Source organism: Heteronotia binoei, chromosome 6 (assembly GCF_032191835.1).
Source record: "Heteronotia binoei isolate CCM8104 ecotype False Entrance Well chromosome 6, APGP_CSIRO_Hbin_v1, whole genome shotgun sequence".
Lineage (NCBI taxonomy): Eukaryota > Metazoa > Chordata > Lepidosauria > Squamata > Gekkonidae > Heteronotia > Heteronotia binoei.
Genome location: NC_083228.1, coordinates 39458977 through 39479945, shown reverse-complemented (window position 1 = coordinate 39479945; position 20969 = coordinate 39458977). Strand labels below are relative to the sequence as shown.

General features: G+C 39.4%; 1 protein-coding gene across 1 annotated transcript in view; it reads left to right on the top strand.

Moving 5' to 3' along the window:
- The window catches only part of PLCE1 (phospholipase C epsilon 1), a 181197-nt gene that overhangs the window by 139735 nt on the left and 20493 nt on the right, over positions 1-20969 (top strand). The window contains exons 11-22 of the mRNA XM_060241319.1: positions 2227-2377; positions 5132-5254; positions 5347-5483; positions 6777-7015; positions 9607-9668; positions 9754-9919; positions 12040-12147; positions 12538-12654; positions 12746-12904; positions 14868-14997; positions 17252-17293; positions 17936-18060. Of these exons, the coding sequence (XP_060097302.1) occupies positions 2227-2377; positions 5132-5254; positions 5347-5483; positions 6777-7015; positions 9607-9668; positions 9754-9919; positions 12040-12147; positions 12538-12654; positions 12746-12904; positions 14868-14997; positions 17252-17293; positions 17936-18060 (1559 nt within the window). The remainder of the gene's footprint in view (positions 1-2226; positions 2378-5131; positions 5255-5346; positions 5484-6776; positions 7016-9606; positions 9669-9753; positions 9920-12039; positions 12148-12537; positions 12655-12745; positions 12905-14867; positions 14998-17251; positions 17294-17935; positions 18061-20969) is intronic.

Genomic DNA, 20969 nt, shown 5'->3' with positions numbered 1-20969 from the left:
CAAAACATGTATGTTCTTTAATATTTTCAATAAAATTGAAGTTATACCTATGTTTATATTTTACTGGGTTCCAAATTTGACTTGTAATTTTGTTAGGGTAGTGTGCTCTTTAAATAATATGCATGCTTCCAGACTAAATTTTAAAACATGCCTTCCTGTTAAATGTTCAAGGTGTGCTACATAATTGCAACTTTTTATATTGCCAAAGTTAACATTAACAGGAACTACTTTTTCTGACTTGGAAATGATTGATACTCTTTTTGTGGGCCCTGTTGGTTTTATAAGAGAGCCAGTTCTAAAATGATACAACTTGTGGCAGTTGCCTTGTGGCAGATTTTGCATCTATCTCATCCTCCGCTGTAATCTGCCTGCCTTCTACTCCCATCACCCCCCATGTGGGAGCTGGAGGAAATTATACTCCTTATACCTTCTCGCTTTCCTAGGATTCTTTGGAAGCAGTGTGGTAAGCCATGTATACAGGTGCCTGAAGCCTCAAGATAGATCCAAGCGGGCAGCTGTGTTGGTCTGAAGCAGCTGAACAAAGCAGGAGTCAAGTTGCACCTTTAAGACCAACCAATTCTTATTTAGAACGTAAGCTTTCGTGTGCTCTTAAGCACACTTCATCAGACGAGGAATCCAGCACAATGAGCTAAGCCATACATAGCTGGTAGACAGTGGCCCAGAATGCAACATGGTACAGATTTAAGAACCAATGACAGTGAAGTAAAATTATCCGGTAGGCAGTGGTTTAGAAGGTAAAATGGTACAATGATAGAATAGTAAAATTAACAAATTGAGCAAACCTTTGATCTGAGTAGCATGAGCATGCGAAAGCAACAAAACAGTAGTATGTCAAAATGTGAGATTGTCTGTCAATGACAATGGGAGATGGGTTCAATATATGTAATGGGATAAGCAACCAAGTCCCTGTTTGAGTGCGTCAATACAGCTAAAACAGAAATACATTGAATAATGATGTTCTTGTCCACCTAATTTACTTTTTAACATGTAAACATCATTCTAGTTTGCCATAGGAAAAAGGAATACAATAAAATATAGTGAAAATGGGTAAAGTATATGTAATGAGATATACAGCCAATATCCCTATTTTGAGTATGTCAATACAAATAATTATACTGATACACAATTCTAAGAGAGAAACACATTGTTTCCAATGTGTTTCTTTAGAATTGTGTATCAGTATAATTATTTGTATTGACAAATTGTATATCAATTTGCATCACTAATAGCTATGTATGGCTGCTCACTGTGTATGTCTTTGCTCACTGTGCTGGATTCCTCGTCTGATGAAGTGCACACGAAAGCTTACGTTCTAAATAAAAATTGGTTGGTCTTAAAGGTGCAACTTGAAGCCTCAAGAGATTGCCTTCTTCTTGTGAGAGTTCTGCCATCATTTCTGGTTGCCTGTTGCATGGGCAACTGCAATGGTGGCCAGACCATCATGACAGAAGCAGACTTGTAAGAGGTCAGGTCAGGAAGCCTTCCAGGGCTTATGTAGCTTGCCATGCTATTTGTAAAGATAGTTGGAGCAGTGGAATGGTAAGGAAGGTTTTCTTTTCTAGCTCTTGGAGTTGATGAGGCTCTGCTGTTTGTTAGGACATAACAATACAAGTTTAGGGTATAACAGAACCTTTAAAAAGCCATTTAATTAGTTCTTTGTGATGTCTTTTAGCAGAACAAATTATATTATGATTGTCATTGAAAATGGTTATTCTAGTAATTCCCATGTTGCTGATCCAGCTATTTTCCTTGTTCCACTCCTTTCTATTTTAAGTTAAGCCTTAGGGTTCTCATCCTCGTTTAAAGGCTTGTTGCCTGGAAGGTTTTAATTAGTATGGGGAAATTACTGCATGTATCTGGGGGAAATACCTAATGAGACATTAAAATGGAAGTAACACTTTATTTTTTATTTAATAGAGAATTGACCTCATGCTCAGCGTGAGACATGCAATTAAGGTGTTTATTGAACTGTTTTTTGTACATTTTGTGCAGTGTAACAAGATGGAAGATTTTGAGTACATTTACTTTGCTTGGCAGTACTATGTAGCATGAAAAGTTGTGTGTTTTTTCATCAACAGCCCCCTATAAAATACTTCTAACTGGTTTATATTTTGGGGGGCATAACACTGATAGCTCATATAGGACTTTTATTTTAAGGAGAGGGGTATTTCCAACCTTTTAGTGATGCAAATTTGTTTTCCTTAGAAACAAATCTTACTGGCACCAACATTCTGCCTTCCAAAAGGACACAATCTTTGTCTACCTCAGTTTCGTCTAATGTAGCATCTGGGTTATCTTCACCTGTCAGGCCAGTATCTTCTCCTGTGATGACATCTTCAACAAAAAGTCAGTCCAGGTAAAGAGAAAATATGACTTTGGATTTTAAAAACTAACTAAGAAAAATGCTTAGCCTTATGTATGTATGGATGCTTTGGAAGCAACACGGGAGTGTAGTTAATCTACAGATACACCTGGGGGAGTTCTTTATAGCCTCCCTCACCAGCAGCCCAAATTGACTCCCTGTTGTTAGCTGACCAGCAACAGGCTTAATTTCAGTTATATGCATTTGTATGTGTAAGTAAAAATTAGATTAGCCTTAAATGCCCTGTGGAAAACTTAGGCCCACGATCTTGGGAGTCGTGGCCATTATTATAGAGTATATTTTTAGAGAAAATTGTAGAGGGAACTAATATTTGCCAAAAGAAACATTACAATTTTTCCCTTTTCAATAAACATGCGCTGCAGCTGGGCCAACCAGTTCCATGGTTCTGTTCAGCTTGTCTAGAACAGGATGGTATTTTTAGTTGCAGCAAGACAATCCTAGCAACTGACAGTTTGGTCTGATTGTGAGCAATTCAGGTTTAAATCTACACTCAGGCAAGAATCCCACTGGGTGGCCTTGAGCCATCTCTCTATCTAAATCTAGAGATATAATCATTATCTAGATTATCATGATAGCCTAAGAGAGACTTCTCTAGAAGTCTGTCTCTGATCTGTCTCTCAGCAAAGCTTATCTTTTAGATAAAGGAAAGTGTGAACTTCACATATGTCTCGTGGAGCTCTTTGTAGAAAGGGCAGAATAAAAATGTTATAAATAAACCTATGTTTTCCCCACTGCATTTAAAAGAGGCCACTAAGGGCTCAAGCAGATGAGACATAAACTAGACATCTTGGCCTGTCTATAAAATGTGAATTTCAGGCTTGTGGAGCTTCATTTTTGTCTCAGAGTTATACAGGAAGAGGATTTCGACTTCCATTTAGTTTCTCTTTCTGAAACCAGCTCTTTGCTCTGCTGTCAGTATTTTAAAGGTAAATATGTCATCACATCAGAATCAGCACCAAACTACATGAGACATTTTTTTTTTTATCAAGTCAGGCCTGGGTTCTGGTTTTCTAATGAGTCAGGTACACATAGAGCAGCAACGAGAGGCAAATAACTACTACTGAACTGTTTTGGCTTTGAAAAATAGCAGAGGAGGGAGGCAAGAGCCTCTTATCCCCTTGCGCCATGATTCTGAGCTGAATCCCCCCCCCCCACAAGTTTTAAATGGACATTCTCTGCAGCTGCTGTGAAGCTGCAGAGAAAGTGAGTCAGGCCTTGGGAACCTGGACCAGCCTCATTAAATAAAGTCTTGTGTATTGTGGTACATTGTATGTATGTATTTATGTATGTAATAGAACAGTCTGCTCCTTGACTAATATCTGTGTGATTTAGTTTGGTCCTATTGGGTGGAGCTCTTGTTAGCTGAAGTTGCTGGTTGTTGGAGTTGTCTCCTTGCAAATAAATGGCTGATGTTTTGAGCCAGCTTGTCTCTGCTGAATGGACTTGAGAATGGTTACTTGAGTGAGTACTCTAACCTGGGAACCAACAGCCGAAGGGAGACATTACATATAGTTTAGCTCTTGATAGAATAGTGGTTTATTGTACCGCTGTAAACCACTAAGAAATTGTCTTAAGTATCTGACAAAGGGAGCTTTGACTCTCAAAACCTTACATTCTGGATAGTTGGTCTTTAAGGAACTACTTGATTCGAATCTTGCTTCTTCTACTGCAGACCATCACAGCTGCAAATCTGAAACCATTTTAAGCTACTTAAACAATACTACCTGCTGGTTGTTATCTGAAAAATGGCTCTGGTCTGCTATACTAAGGATCTCTTAAATGCAGTTATGAGTTTGAGAGTGGATTATGGGACTGTACCTTTCCTCTGACAAGCATGTTAACCATGGTTAATACTAGCTAGGATTTCCTAATGATCTTAAACTTTGGTTTCCATTTCTGATTGAGGAGAAAGCCTGGTTAGCAGTGACTGTATTTAATTTTGTTTAGAACCAATGTTACATTTAACTGGTCTAGAATAGTGGGGAAAAGGAGTGAGTTTTTTGGAAAGAGGAATGGATAGGATGAAAGAGAATGCATATTCATGGTCCTAAATATGTGTCATTATTACTATGTTACAAAGAGGTTTTATGTTACTATGTTACAAAGAGGGAATTTGTGAAGGGACATTAAGTAAAAGTTAACTATTCTTTCAGTTACAACAATTGCTTCATTATGGATTCTTTTGCTAATGCTTTAGCAAAAACACTCCGGTCTTTTTACTAAAACTAGTGGAATTGCATAAGTAAACTAACAGGAGTATAAGTTTTCTTTGTTTAAAATAGCCTTCTTATAAGTGTGGAAAAGTTTGGAATAGAGTATCTACTTAAGAAACCCTAAAGGGACCGTTTTACAGCCCTCTTAATCAAATGGCAAAGTTTTTGTTGGTATAAACAATCTGAATAACCCCAAAGGCCCATTCCCTGTAGAAAACTGGGGAAGCTGGGGAGTTGAAGTTGAACTCTGCCTCCATGACATGTTGCATTTCTGTCTGCATGGAACTTTTTCTTGGTCATGTATTCAAACATGCAGCTAGCACCTTGAAGGTAAGGAAAAGCATTACCATTTGATTTTCCTTAGGTAGACTATATTTGAAAAAGAATAAATGCAGATTTAAAATAGTGTTAATATATAGAGTCAAGCCAATTTCAGCCAACACAAATTACAGTTTTTATGTATACCTGCTATACAGACACAAAGAAATTTATAGTGGCCTCCTTTTTCTTTTAGTGCATGGAGCAGCAGCAGTTGGCATGGAAGGGTTAAAGGAGGGTTGAAAGGCTTCCAAAACTTTATGGTTTCTGACAGCAGCATGACTTTTGTTGAATTTGTAGAGCTCTTCAAGTCTTTCAGGTAAAATCTATTATATTGATTACTAGCATGAGTTTCTACAAGGCTTTTTTAAAAAAGGGAATAGATAATAATACATAATTTGTACATTACAGTGTTCGAAGTCGCAAGGATCTGAAAGATCTCTTTGATATGTACGCTGTACCCTGCAGTCGACTGGGTTCTGATTCTGCTCCAGTATATACATCCTTAAAGATTGATGAAAAATCTAATGGCCTCCAGCCTGATTTAGGTGAGAGATACTATTTTAACTGTATGTTTAAAGCTTGTTAGTTTGAATAGTGTAATGTTGCTATGGCTCTGTTCAGAAATAACTCAAAACCACAGTTCATTTTAACAATGGTTAAGGTTGTTATGCTAGGATTCAGCTCACGGTTGCTCAGTAATTAAACTGAGACATTGGAGTTATGCTCCATCTGTCTTCTCTCAAGCATGGAGGTTACCTTAGCACTCCATAATTAAGAAGGATACATTTACACATCTATTTCCAGTTTTGACATATTTATTAGCCTCACTGTTCTCCCCCCCCTTTAAATCCAAACAGTGGTGACCTTATCAATTTAGCTTGTTATTCCTGTTTGTATCTGTTAAAACATCTTCATAATGTTGTATGCTGTTCAACCTCTGCCTTATATGTATGAACTGGTAAATTCTATTTCATTGTATCTAAGGAAGTGTGCTGAACACGAATGCTTGTACCTAGAATGAAACTTTGTTGGTTTTAAAGGTGCCACTGGACTCCTTTGTCCTACTGCTTCAGACCAACATAGGCTACCACCTGACTCCAACTTTTTGTTAGTTTAATTAAGTCAAGGTTTTATACAAAGCTGCACTGAGCCTCTCTCTCTCAAATGTAGCTGTAAAATAAGAACTACAATGACTTATTTGCTGCTGTTGAGCAGGAGGGGAAAATGCAAGCTCAATAATAATAATAATGCTTATTAACACAAGAGTGCACTGAAACAAATGAGATTTAATTATATGTGACTGAGAATGGTAATGCAGTCCAAAAAACATAGTTGTTAGGAGCAATTAAAATATGTGTAGTTGGCATAGGAAGAGTTCTTAGGGAACTGTGCTTTCAAAAACTTTGAATTATTTTAAGCAATAAGATATTTCAACCCAAAACTACCAGTAAACATTCAGAACCAGGCACTGGCTCACATAAAGTTATGACAGAACTTTTCAATAGAGAGATCCACTGTGATTTACACCTTCCATGATTTTATTTAAACCTTACCAAATGCATTATTCACTGTGCTTTAGATACCTTTAATATTGGTTAGCTTTGCATTTTTGTAAATCACATTATTGAAATAAATACATTTTAAAGTTCTGAATATATATGCCATGTTCAAATATTTCTGACCCAGGCCATTAGAACATTAAAGGTTGATGAGACATTTCAAAGTCATTAATTCATAGGCTCGCCTGATGGCAGAACAGACTTGATGTCAAAATATACATATCTACACTTTATAAAGTATTATGCTTTCTACATTTGAAGTTTTTGTGATTGTTTTAGATTTACTGACAAGAAACATTTCAGATTTGGGATTGTTCATTAAGAGTAGACAGCAGCTATCTGACAACCAACGACAAATATCTGATGCTGTTGCTGCAGCAAGCATTGTTACTAATGGCACTGGAGTAGAAAGCACCTCTCTAGGAATATTTGGAATGGGCATCCAGCAACTCAATGACTTCCTAGTAAATTGCCAAGGAGAACACTACACATATGATGAAATCCTCAGTATAATCCAGGTTAGTAAGGCAAAGACATAGAAATGTATCTATTCACATTGCTTGACCATTTTTTGCAGGCACTTCCCTGTACCTCTGGAGTTTTCCAAAGTTGTGGGCTGACCCAAGATTTTACAGTGGTGCAGCACTGTGTGCTGTTACTGTATATGGAAAGGTACCAAATTCATATGTAGCATCACTAAACAAAGAACAGGAAACAGTCCAGTCACAATTCAGTGCTGTTGAATTAGTGTGAACAAGAAGATGATACTGGTTTTATATCCCGTCCTATGCTTTGAATCTCAGAGTGGTCATAATCTCCTTTTACCTCCCTTTCCCACAACAGACACCCTGTGAGGTAGGTGGGGCTGAGAGAGCTCTTACAGCAGCTGCCCTTTCAAGGACAACTCCTATGAGAGCTGTGGCTGACCCAAGGCCATTCCAGCAGCTGCAAGTGGAGGAGTGGGGAATCAAACCCAGTTCTCCCAGATAAGAGTCTGCACAATTAACCAGGACACCAAACTAGCTCAATGAGAAAGAGTTAAAGATATAATCAGTCTTTAATATGCATGATGGAAGCTGAGCTTCCCAGTGGCACTGGCCAAGTCTCTTGGGTCTCAGTCTTCCCACGAGTGAACCAGGCTCACACATTGAACACATTTGGCTTTCTCCTTGGATTGTGTGTTGCAGAAGATCAGTCATGGTGTGCAAACTGTATTTCAGGTTTGCCTTTAGTGATCTTCTTGAGCCAACCCCCTGAAAGGATTTTAAAGAACCCCAAGAAATCTACTGTAACCAGAGCTTTTTTTGTAGCAGGAACTCCTTTGCATATTAGACCACACCCCCTGATGTAGCCAATCCCCCAAGAGCTTACTGTAGGCCCTGTACTAAGAGCCCTGTAAGCTCTTGGAAGATTGGTTACATCAGGGGTGTGTGGCCTAATATGCAAAGGAGTTCCTGCTACAAAAAAAGGCCCTGACTGAAACTATGGTTCACCTCCCTCTCCCACCACCAGGATGCCTAGTATTTGCATGGGATAGAGGTACATGAATTCTCTGCATTTCCAGCTGGCTTGGAAGAGTGGGGTAGCTCTCTCGCTTTGTCATAAAAGGTCAACACATCTTCACATTCTTTCCACATTGCAAAAGACTTACAGGTCTATCACTTCCTGTTGGACATTAGAGAAGTTTGAAATCAGCATGGTGTCTTATGTTGTGTCATGGGTCAGAGGTGCTGGAAGGAGCATGAGAGCCTGTTGGTGCTCCTGCCCTTCACTGAATCCCAGTAGGGTTTCTGCCTCCCTAGTTTTTTGCATATGTAGAGGAGAAAGGCACAGAATGAGACTTTCCCCTTCTTTAAGCAACAAAGAGAGAATTTGAGCGTGCTGAGTGTTTGATGCTACTTTTTAAAAAAGAACTTGTCTCTTTTTCAAGTCATCTGCTGCGTTCAGAGAACTTGGGTAACAAGTAGATCTTGTTCTTGGCCTGGAATGCCTGAGACAGCACAACTTTGTTTCTTGCTCACAGTGGACATCAAGCACACAGTTCCAACAATGTAACTATATGCTGATCAGTGTTTCCTCTAAGCTGAGTTAGTGTGAGCTCACAGTTTTTTTAGTCTCTTGCTCACACTTTTTTGTCTTTGCTCAGACAAACTTAGCCCCAGAGCAAACTAATTTATGAAGCAGCCAAATTGTTGGCTCACAACTTTAATGCTAGCAGCTTACAAAGTAGAATTTTTGCTTACACAGCTTAGAGGGAGCACTGATACATATATTTTGGCACAACACCTTCTTAGGTCAGCTTGATATTCCTTCAGGTTTAAAGTCCTTGAGCTCACTTCAGTCATTTTATAATTTCATCTGTCATACACTTGTTTTTCATAACCAAAACACCTCTCGGTAAATTCAGGTTACTTCACAGGGCTGAGTAAGATGTGCTAGTGGCAGACATGCTTCTTTTAACACTTGGTTGTGCTGCATATCTGTAAAGTGAGGTGGGCAAGCAGTTCCCAGTGAAGACAAGTGATGAGCAGGAGGGAGATTCTGAATTCTCCTTCTAGCTCTTGTTTCCTTCTTGAAACTATTCCAACACCATCACCATCCCATTTTTTTCCCTAAATAGGTTTCAAGACCAAAAATGGCTATGGAAAAATAGTCGGGGAGGGGAGCGTTGTGTGTGAGAGTAGCCAGGGTACTGCTTCCTTATAGCCAGCCTCAATCTGTTTCATGAGTGTTTCTCTAAAAGTCCTTCAGGGTAATACGCCATGCAACATGGGTGGTGGTGGTAGGCATAAGGAACGGCTAATTCCCCCCTCTTTCCTGGGTTTTGCAAGAGCAGAGCTTTGGAAAGAACAGGGGTCGTTGTATTGGGGGTCATTTTCTGCTCTCTCTCTTCAGGAGCTCCTCTGGAACTTAGTAGCAACTTTAGGAATGGGGTTGCTGAGAGGAAAAGAAAGCATTAAAAATCTCTTCTACAAACTAGTTCCATTTTCAAAAACCCTGGTTGTAACCAAATTATAGTGTAACCCCAGTCATAACTCCCCTCCCCCCAAAAAACCCTACCTAAAAGTGTTTCTTTTAAATTAAGCTGTTGACATTTTTCTTATTGCAGAAGTTTGAACCAAGTATCAATATGTACCAGCAAGGATTAATGTCGTTTGAAGGATTTGCACGGTAACTACCTGTGGATCACTTTAATTGTTTTACTTGCTTTGCATGTCTTTCATGAAGCATTCACTTTAATTTCCTGTGTCTCTAGATTTTTGATGGATAAAGATAACTTTGCATCTCTGAACAATGAGTCTCAAGAAAATTTAGAAGACATGGTATATCCCCTCTCATATTATTTCATTGAGTCTTCACATAATACATACCTCACAGGACATCAGCTTAAAGGAGAATCTTCTGTGGAGCTTTACAGCCAGGTATACCAAATCAGCCTGCTCCCTCCTTCCCCTCTAAGGGTTTGTTTGTTTATCTGGAACGTCACAGAAGCATGACCTTTTCTGCTCTCTAAACCTTAAATGTTCCAAATACTTGGTTGTAAAACATAGAAAAACATGATCGTGTGGGAAAACTGCTTGTGTGCACAGTTGTGCTCAGATGCTTTTTTTAAAAAAACTTATATATTATAGCTTTGTTCTAATGCAAGAAAAATGGGTTTCATTTGAGAGTTGTAGCATTTAGACACTAGCCAGTCTGACCTAACCTGCTAAAATTAGACTTTCCCACAGGAAAGACTGAGCTAATATGTTAGTTCATTTAAATGTCAAAGCACCATTCAAAATAATGTAAGTTGTGCTGAAAAGATGAGCTTGTAGTGAAATAGTTACTCATGAGATTGTTTCTTCTAGGAATATTATATAATATTTTTGACATTCTTTCCAAGCAATGCGATCCGCACAAAACCAAGCGTTGCTCTCCAGTGGTCTTGGAGTTATATTTTGTGTATGTTGGAGAGAGATTAAGTTTCAAAGAATTTGCAGAAGCATCAAACTTCCTGTGAGTGGGAATTTAATTCTCACTTCATTAACAGTGAAAAATTTGTTTTTCACTTTATAAGCTCATTTCATATATTATGCAGGGAGGGTCACACCACAGTGGAACATTCTGTCAACAAGGAGCTGCAACTAGTCAGTTCCCTGACCATAGGTACCTGTATAAAATACTTGTCTTGTTCATGATGATATATTTACATGTACATATACCACATTTATGTACACTTACTTACTGATTGATTTACAAAACTTATTTTCCACATTTCTGCTCAAATGAGTGAAATTTGACCCCTATAGAATGGTGTTCACAAATTGTCTTATTTGTCAGATCTGTTTTGTGCTCACATTTGCATGTGTAAATGTATGGAGAGGACAAGAAAACATTGCAGTTGTGGGAATAGTGATTGGCTTGGAAGGATGTTGCAAAGACAAACTGTGCAGCATACAACAAAATAAAGAAACATAAAAACAGTACAGAATCCATCCTAGTGCTGTTGCAGAATTTATATGCAGAAGGGTTGGGATAAGGCTCAGTAGAGTTCCCTGTTGTCCTCCCTCCATCTCAGCAAATATGAGCCACTCGCAGGAAAGGAAGGTCTATGCACAGTGTCCTGTCTTCAGTCAATCTTCCTCCGTGCCCAAGTGTAAGTTGCTCAAGTTTGATACTCAATAATGGACCAGATATACCAGAAGGAGGAGGAGAAAGTAGCAAGTCTATGCTTGAGAAAGTTCAGAAAGAAAGCTGTTGTGTTCATAACAGCTGTGTACCTTATATGAATATCTAAAACATTGTGTCTGTGTGGAAGAATTCTCTATAGACAGGTAATGCAGAATATTATAGGACTGAAATTATGACTCATATAATACAGAATTTGTCTGCTTCTTTACAATTTTGAAAGTTATCAATAATAATTGCAATAAGCGCGTAATGAGTAGAGAGGCTGAATTGTCTGCATCGTAGTAGTAAACAGAAAGCCATTTATTGCCAAAAGTTCATAAGAAACTCTGTTAGTATTCTGTGAAATTTTGTCAAATGGCTAGTGTGTTTGTCTAGGATTGCAGAACCCCAGGGCTTTTTTTAAAATCAGGAACTCCTTTGCATATTAGGCTACACACCCCTGATGTAGCCAATCCTCCAAGAGTTTACAGGGCTGTAAGCTCTAGGAGGATTGGCTCCATCAGGGGTGTGTGGCCTAATATGCAAAGGAGTTCCTGATACAAAAAAAAGCCCTGCAGAATCCTATGTTCAAATCTCTACTTAGCCTCGAAGCTTGCAGGGTTCAGTCACGCATGCTCAGCCTCAAGGTGGTTGTTAGGATAAGACCATAAAGATGAATGCTGCATAAAACCATGACCATGTATGCTGTCTTTAGCTCCTTGGAGGAATGGCAGAAGAAAAATGAATAGGTAAATATTTTTAAAGGTATTGTTTCCTTTTGTGGGCCAGTAGCATTGTGCAGACTTCAATATTTAGCTCTGCAGTCCTGGAACATGATACTGCTTGGTTCTATACAAGAAATACACTATGATGACCATCTTTATTTCAGGTTCTCTTACAAGGGTGTCGGAGCGTGGAACTAGATTGCTGGGATGGTGATGATGGAATGCCTGTAATTTATCATGGTCATACACTCACCAGTAAGATTCCTTTTAAGGTAAAGGTTGTAATTCCTTTTGTAGCGGTATTTACTTTTATAGAATCATATAAGATCCTGAAAGACATAGAGTTAGATCACCTTTCCTCCCCACCCACTCATGAATGGGGGGGCAGGGTGTGCAAAATTACAGTTTGCCTCCCCACCTATCTGGTATTCCTGCTGTGCTGCCCACCTGTTAAAAAGGGTATTTCCTGGGCAGATTGTTACTGGCAGGAGCAGTTTCTTGGGTCTGAAGGGGAAACAGCACAATCACAAGACTGCTAATCAGTAAGTCTTTTCATTTGTTGATTCAGAAACTAGCTTTCCTTCATCATGAATGGGACAGAATGTCGTGCTGTAATGACCATGGAAGAAATATATAATTATGGCTAATATTGATTTTTACAGGAAGTAGTTGAAGCTATTGATCGTAATGCCTTTATCACCACTGACATGCCAATCATCATATCTATTGAGAACCACTGTTCCTTGCCCCAGCAACGAAAAATGGCTGACATTTTCAAGGCAAGTTATGAGGGACACTGATACCATTCAACAATGGCTCTGAATTTAAATCATGTTTTTCATAATACTGTACATCTCTTTGATATTTCAGAATACATTTGGAGATAAGCTGGTAGCTAGATTTTTATTTGAGAGTGACTTTTCTGATGATCCAATGTTACCATCTCCCCTTCAACTGAAAAGAAAGATTCTGCTTAAAAACAAAAAGCTCAAAGCACATCAAACACCAGTGGATATACTAAAACAAAAGGTAAGATCTTTCCATGTCAAAACGTTTGAAAGTCGAGATGTTTTCTGTCAGTACAGCAAAGCAAATTATGTTTTACAATACCAGGGTGGCAAAATATGCACTTACTGAGAGGAACATTGCAGTTTGTAAACCAGAAAGCAACATAATAGCACAGGCTAGAATTCTGGGTTGATGCAATAATGCTTAGGTGTGCTTTGCAGGGAACATACCAGATAGACAAATCTTGCTTGAGCTCTTACGTGTGACCAAGTTCCTGATCAGATTGCCTTGATAGTCTCTGGTGAAGTTCCATACCATGCAGTATTGCATCTTTTAAGTATCTGCTTGTGTTTTCTTTGGACACATCCTAGAAATAAATAATCTCAGCTATCAAAGAAGATGCGCATAGACCCACGGTCATGGTCAGGTCATTAAAGTGACTGACTTGTATAAAGCTGAAGTATGGAGTTCCTTGCTGTTTACCCCTTTTTAACTGATATTTATTAGGGGAAAAGGATTGTAAACAAATGTTTGGATTTTTTTTGTCCTGATCTGGTTTCCCCAGTTTGCATGCTTACTTGTTATGGCAAATCATTTTATAAATGAAGAGCACCTCTGCAGCTTCCCTCCACTGGGGACATAATATAATGTATGATAAAAGTGCCCAGCACAGAAAATGGTACACGAGACACCCAGCTTCATGCAATCTTCTTTATTCAACCATGTTTTTCCCCGGGGGGGGGGGGGGGTAGATTGGACCTCCATTTGAAGATGCTTGTGACAATATACAGACACCTATATCTTGTGTACAGGAAAATTAGGGCCAAATGCACAACTTGCACAGGCCATAGCTGTACAATTCAATAGATTTTGCCTTTTAGTTATTAATGTATACATAGCCCCTCAAGATAATAGACTACTGAAATTTGGAGTATTTTAGGCCATAAGACTGTATGAATTGACTCCGTTCATTTCATTAGAGGTAGCTGATCAGAACACACACACACACACACACAAATAGTATGTGCAGATCAATTTTTTTTATTTATTTAATCTCAGAATTGGAAGGAACCACCAGGGTCTTCTAGTCCAACCCGCTGCCAGCTCAGGAACTACAACTATAATATCCCAACAAGTAGGTATCTAATTGATACTTTAGAAAGATCAGCTCTCCCCAATGAAATGAAGTCATTCTGAGTGCTGGAGCTCTGTTAATGGCTGGTTAATCAGGGCAAAGAGCAGTTCAGTGAGAAAGAAAGAAAACGGGTTGGAAACCTGACAAACTTTCTTCTGGTAGGAAACATCTATATTTTGTGAAGGAGGTACATTGCTCACTGGTGGAGCACATGCTTTGCATGCAGAAGGTCCCAGGTTCAATCTTTAATTGCTGATTCCACTATGCCTTATGTCTCTAATGTGCCCTTGTCCAGAGAAAATAAACCTGAAGTGCTACCCCTGGGAATTCCCTCTGTTTGGAGATGAAGGGAGAATGTGATACTCTACCTATAAGTGCTTGTCACATCCAGTGTGGTTTGCTAAAATTAGAGTGTTTTTTTTAAATATTAAAGCTATTTTTCTCCTTAAAGAGAGTCTGTCAAGTACATATTTAGTGTGGATATATCAGTGATAAAAATACAAATAGCCTTGGGGTTTTTCTAAGATTATTTATTTATTTGATTTCTAACCCTCCCTCCGCTGCACAGCAGACTCAGAGTGGGTTACTTAAAACATCTGTATCTTACTGTTAGGGTTGCCAGATTCAAGTTGGAAAACTCCTGGAAATTTGAGGATAGAGCCTGGGGAAGACAGAGACCACAGTGGGGTAGAATGCCATAGAGTCCACCCTCCAAAGCATCCATTTTCTCCAGGGGAACCTATCAGTAGTCTGCAGATGAGCTGTAATTCTGGGGATCCCTAGATCCTACCTGGAGGTTGGCATCCCTACTCACTATGCCTGTTTTTAACATTTTTTTCCATGCTGTAGGCTCACCAGCTGGCATACATGCACGCTCTGGCAAGCAACGGTGGGAATGCAGGAAATCTGTCCACAACGAATGAAGAGGAGGAGGATGAAGAAGATGAATATGATTATGATTATGAGTCTCTGTCTGATGGTAAATGAATACTCTTATCATGTTGCACTTTTGAGATTCATGGCTCTGGCACATTTGCCATGTAGCTTGAGCGAAGGACACATTTTTTTTATTTCTACCTTGCATTATACAATTCATTTAAATGTGTTTAATTTCAGGCACTCTTCAGTGTGTGTTCTGAATAACAGAATGAAAGTACTGTTTATGTAAACGAATGGAAAAAGAACTATATTATAAGGTGGTATATGACTTTGTGTTCTAACATCTCAAGAACTTAGTGCATTCCTTATGTATAAATTCCTTAATACTAATTTTCCCAATTTTTTTCTTTATGCAGTTGCAGGCATTCCAGCAATTAACAGTAAAGGACTTGACAGGGCCACTTAATAGTTATTTTTGTTTTAATTTTTATTTAACTTCATTTATACTCTGCCTTTCTCCCCAGTGGAGACCCGCAACAACCTACATTATTTTCCTCTCCCCCGTTTTGTCCTTATTACAATGCTGTGCAAAAAGCCAGGCTGAGATTGTATGGCTGGGCCAGGGTCACCCCACAAGCATCAGTGGCAACATGGGGATTTGAACCTGGGTTCCCCAGACCCTTGTCCAAATCCTTAACCACTACACCATGCTGACGGGTAGTACTTTTTAAAAAATCAAGGAAACCTATGATTAGGAACAGGGGTCATTTAGTAGAAAAAGAGGTGCCTGAGCTCATTAGCACAACTTATTTGCATATGCCACACACCCCTGATGTCACTGGAAGGTGTACTAAAATATATCAGCTCAGCATCTACCTTTAAATGCTTCTGGAATTAGAATTGTCCTAATAAAACCTTACTCCCATCATACTTTTTAAATTACTTTCTCCTATGTGGCCACAGTGGCATGATGAAGATTTCCATCTGTCTGCTTTATATGTTTTGTTTATTTTCCCATTTTTTTGTGTGTGGGGAAAAATATTAGAAAGTTTGTCAGTTCTTAGAATTCAGCAAAATTCTCACAGGGTTTGAACAGTGGACCACAAAAGCAAGTGTTTGGGGTTGGGCAAGAAAGAAAGAGCACACTAAAATGTAGACGTTCCAGAGCTCCGCTCCTGTGAGCTTCTGCCCAACATGAAGCCTGATTAGGAAAAATATCCCTTTCTAATTTCCATTACTGGGGGAGGCAGGGTTGCCATCAAGTCACAGCAGACTTACGGTGACTCTCTAGGGTTTTCAAGGCAAGAGACATTTAGAGGTAGTTTGCCTTTGCCTGCCTCTGCAGGATTGCCTTGGTGGTATCCCATTCCAATATTGATCAGGGGCAGGGGTGGAATTCTAGCAGAAGCTTATTTGCATATTAGGCCACACACCTCTGATGTAGCCAACCCTCCAAGACCTTACAAAAAAGAGACTTGTAAGCTCTTGGAGGATTGGTTACATCAGGGGTGTGTGGCCTAATATGCAAAGGAGCTTCTGCTAGAATTCCACCCCTGATCAGGGCCAACCCTTCTTAGTTTGGGCTATCCAGGTCAGGATATTATTGTGTATTATTTTGATTTCCCCCCCCCCTTACTGAAGTAAGCTTTAGATTTTTAAAAACTGGATTCCTGTGCCTGCTGCTTCCAATTTTAGGTTATGCTCCAGTAATACAAAGCAGCTTCTGTCCTTCGTAAGGACTCAGATACTCAGAAGGTTAATTGGTGGCATATAGTTGAAAACGTTCTGTCCAGGAAGCAGTGTTTTTATGTTGTGCGGGAAAGCAAGGCACATCTTGTACCTAACAGATCTATCTGATTAGGTGGGATATGAATCAACTCTAAAAATTTAAGACTCACAGTGCAAAACAAAAGAGTAACAGGAGTGATTTAATGTTTTACTTTACCTTCTTGCATCACAATAAGTTCTCACTATAATGGAGGACTTCTTGAGGTAGTTTCTTGCTATGTGCGTTAAGTCTGTGCTTATAAATATGGTGACATTCTTTGCCAGATCTAGGGCAAACCACACCCCCTGCCTGATTGCTGTCTTTCTGTGAGTTAACATAATATTCATGCTGTGAAATGAGCTCTGTTCTGGGCTAATCTGGGGGCAGTTGTGTAAAATTACACCATCTGACTCATCTTTACACTCTTATTTCCTAATAATCACTTCCAGTGATTTCCCTATGGCAATTGTGCATTTTTTATGTCAAGGTCATAGTTCTACATTGTCTCAGTGTAATATTCGTTTCTCTAGCTTTATTTCTGAATTTCCTTTACTCTTATTCCCTTTCTGACTCTGTTTTCCTGTAGCTGATGTCCTTAATGCTTCTCCTGCTCCTAACAGCCAGGAAGGTAAAAGGTCAAGCATCTTAACTGCATGAATTTCACCATTGCACTGTCAATTAAAATGCATAGTTTGAATTTCACATACCAGTAAATCATAGTGTTGAGTTTCTGTCATTCTTCATTAACTTGCTATTCAGATATCTGCATGTGCCTCACTGCCTTTTTACTTAGGCACACTGGTTGCATTTGAATAGTTTATTGGGTCACTTAATATTTATTCTGTTGGCTGATTTAAGAATGTACAAAGCAATTTCCTCTTTTGATTATAAGTTTGAGATAAACGTCATAGCTTTTGCTGCCTGAATATAACTGACAGATTTCCACCATTTTAACATAAAGTATAATTTTACAAAAATTTAAGTGGAAAGTCAATAATGCTTTGCTTCTGGCTAAAAGGAAATCTGCAGGCATTTCAATTTTGTGAAAGAGGCATGAAGTAATTTTAGAGCATTAATATCTGCTGAGCCCAAAGAGATTGGAGTAGAAGCTGATTCACACTGAAAATAATACTACCACTGAAGTTTTGGCTAGTGTATATCTTCTGATTAATCCGAAGAATGCCTAATGCTTTACCAGAATATCATAAATGTCTCTTTAAAAGAAAAGTGTTCTTTACAATTCTTCAGCTGAACAATGATTGCTTTCCAGATAACATTCTGGAAGACCGACCTGAAAACAAATTAACCACTGATAAACTTCAGTTTGAATACAGCGAAGAAACTGCCAAGAGAATAAAGAAGACGGACAGTAATACACTCGGCAACAAAGGAAAGGTAGTATTTACTTTACTTCAAACTGAAGGTGTCTTGACCAGTGAAAGGGGAATTGTTAAGAGATTTGTGGCATTTTAAAGACTAGTTCATTTACAATAGCTTGAACTTTTTATAAGCAAAACCCTGTTTTGTCAAATGCATGATGAGGTCAGTGAAAGTGTTGGATATTTGTGTTTAAGTGTGTGTTTATTTAAATAATTATAGGATATAAATGTACAGCTGAGAGATGCAAGTCCTATGGAAAGCAAACGGAGGTGTGCTTTATTTGTGGCAACTCTCCTACCTCCTTCTTTAGCCTTCTGTATCTCCTAGAATGATGCTGCTGTGCATCAGTATACCCCCAGGAGCATCATGGGGCTCCTCAGTGAAAAGGGAAAATTGGCAAACAAAATCTCTCTTTTTCTCTCTCCCCACCGACCCCCAGTACTTTCTCACACACACTAGGGCTTAGCCAGGAATTTTTGGTCAGGTGGCTTTTAAAAATTTGAAGACAGTATAATTTTTAAAAAGGTGGGGCTAACAGACTGGGTCTGCTATGAGAAGCATGGAGACCCACCACCACTTGCTCTCCTGTCCTGCTCAGCCAAGCAGGAGAGGAGAAAGAGGTGGGGCCAACAGGCTGGGTCTTCCTGCTTCTCACAGCTGGCTAGCTCTCCTGTCCTGCTTGGCCATGCAGCAGGGAAGAGAGAGGTGGGGCTGGCAGGTTGAATATTCCTGGGTTGGGAGCCCTGAGTTGGGGGGGGGGGGGCGCTGCACGGAAAGTCAAGGGGCAGGGCCTCCAAAGGCTCCCTATAGCTACGGGCCTGGCATACACCTTTTTCTAGGAGTGGAAATGGCTACCATGAACAACAAGAGTCTCGAATCCAAACCATACATTCCAATTTATTTTTCAACAGAAAACTCAAGATAGGTAACAATATGTGGTTCAATGGTAGAGCATTTGCTTGGCATGAATGGGTCAAAGACAACCAATGAAAGGACCCTTAGGTTCAAACTAGGCAACCCTGTTTACACAACTTTGCCACAGAGGCTGGCAGCCATATTGTAGTACGGCTACAAGTCCTGGTGGCTACTTCTGTGTAAAATGCTCAGATGGGCCTGATTCTGGTTGGCATTGCAGCATTGGGGGTGGGGGGTGGGAGAGTAGCTTCCCAAACAGGCAAGTAACACCTACCCCAAACCCCCTGGGTCATTTTTGCTGCTAAAAAGAGTGTGGAGAAAGAAAAGAGGCCCTCCTCTCCCCACACCACAGTTCCAAACAGAATGGGTTATATCTGTGCTTTTTGCACAGGAGCTGCCACTGGGAATTTTCCCTGCAGTAAGGCTGCAAGTCTCAGTGGCGAATTCGTGTTAAAGGTAATGCCTAGTTTGGCAGTTTCTTTCTCTTTCTCTCCAGTAGAGAGACTGACCACTGATGAAGTCCAAAATGAGAGGGCATTTATATAAGACAAGCCAGGTCACACTCTCCCTTTTCCTTTCTGTACCTTAGTTCATTGGGATGAGAATAAATCTGTTTTTCAAGGTAAGATTGAAATGAAAAGACAAGGATGCTTGCCTTGAAAAAGAGATGTATGAGTTAGAAAGAGACTCAAGACACTAATCTATGCAGTGAAAGAAATGAGAAACCTCAATAGTGTATAAGTTAGGGGTGTCAAATGTCTGGCCCACGGGCCTGATCCAATCCCCAGAGGGCTTCTGTGCGGCTTACTATGATCTGCTTCCTTCTCCCTCTTTTGGTGTTGCCATTTTTGTTTTGTCTCCAAAACCATATAGTTTTCAGAAGCATGTATCTACAGTTTTCAGGGCTTCTTTCATGCTGTGACAAACTGAACTTTAAAAAGCTTAGAAGTGCTGTACAAACAGGTGAATGACTTTGAAGGGTTAATTCTTCACAAAAACAGAGAGCCTTGTGTGATTGGCTGTTCCAAGATATCTAATAGGTTAGTATCAGCTGAACAGAGAAAGACTCCTGTATGCTGAGGAGAATTGATTTTGTTTTCAGCCCTAGCTCAGAAGAGTTGAATACTGACAATATTGGAATTCAGCTCTAATTGAGAGCAGTTTAACACAGATAAGATAACTGGGGAAAGTTGGCAAGAAAGTTTGGGAAGTAGGCAAAGACTCCCATTCAGGCCAAAGAAGGAGGATAGATCTTATAGTGAGAAGAAAATTTCCCTTCCAATCAAACAGGGAGTTAGTTCTGTAGAGTGATCCCTGGTCTGGTGTGGTTATAAATTGCCTTTAGAGACCTTAAGAGTCAGTTGCAAACTCAGACAAATATTCGTGTTTCAAGAGAAGGGGTTTGGTACGAGAAAGGGTGTACCAGCCTTCTGAAAACCAAAAGAGTTAGAGAATACTCAAAGAAAGTGTATTGTGTTTGGGAAAAACATTGGAACAAAAGCCTCTCCATGAAGATTTAAGTCACCGTGAAAAGCTTAAGAAACTTTCATTAGCCTGAAACCTAGGAACTAAAGTATGTGCATGCACAGATTTTGCCTCAGAGTTATCTATATTGAGTTGCGTCAGAAATTTTACCCCGACTTCACCTGACCTTTCCTCTCTATGTTGAATCTAAATATTCTGTTAATTTGGAATATCAATTTCTTGAGTGCCATTTAAGTCGTATATGTTAAAGGGGGCTCCCATTCCTTCCCCAAGTTCCTTGGCTGAGCAAACAGCCAAAATATTATACTGTGACAGGGTGGGCCAGCCAGAATTCTTCAGGAAAGAAGAAAACAGACAACTAGGGTGCTTGGTCACAGAAAGGAAAGAAAAGTGAAGGGAAAATCTTGCTTCTGTGGGAGAGAAATGGACGGGGCTGTCATACATGCCTTTCATAAAGCCTACAGAATTTTCTGGATTTTCTGTTAGAATATTTGCAAACCATCTTAGTAGATATTATTGAACTC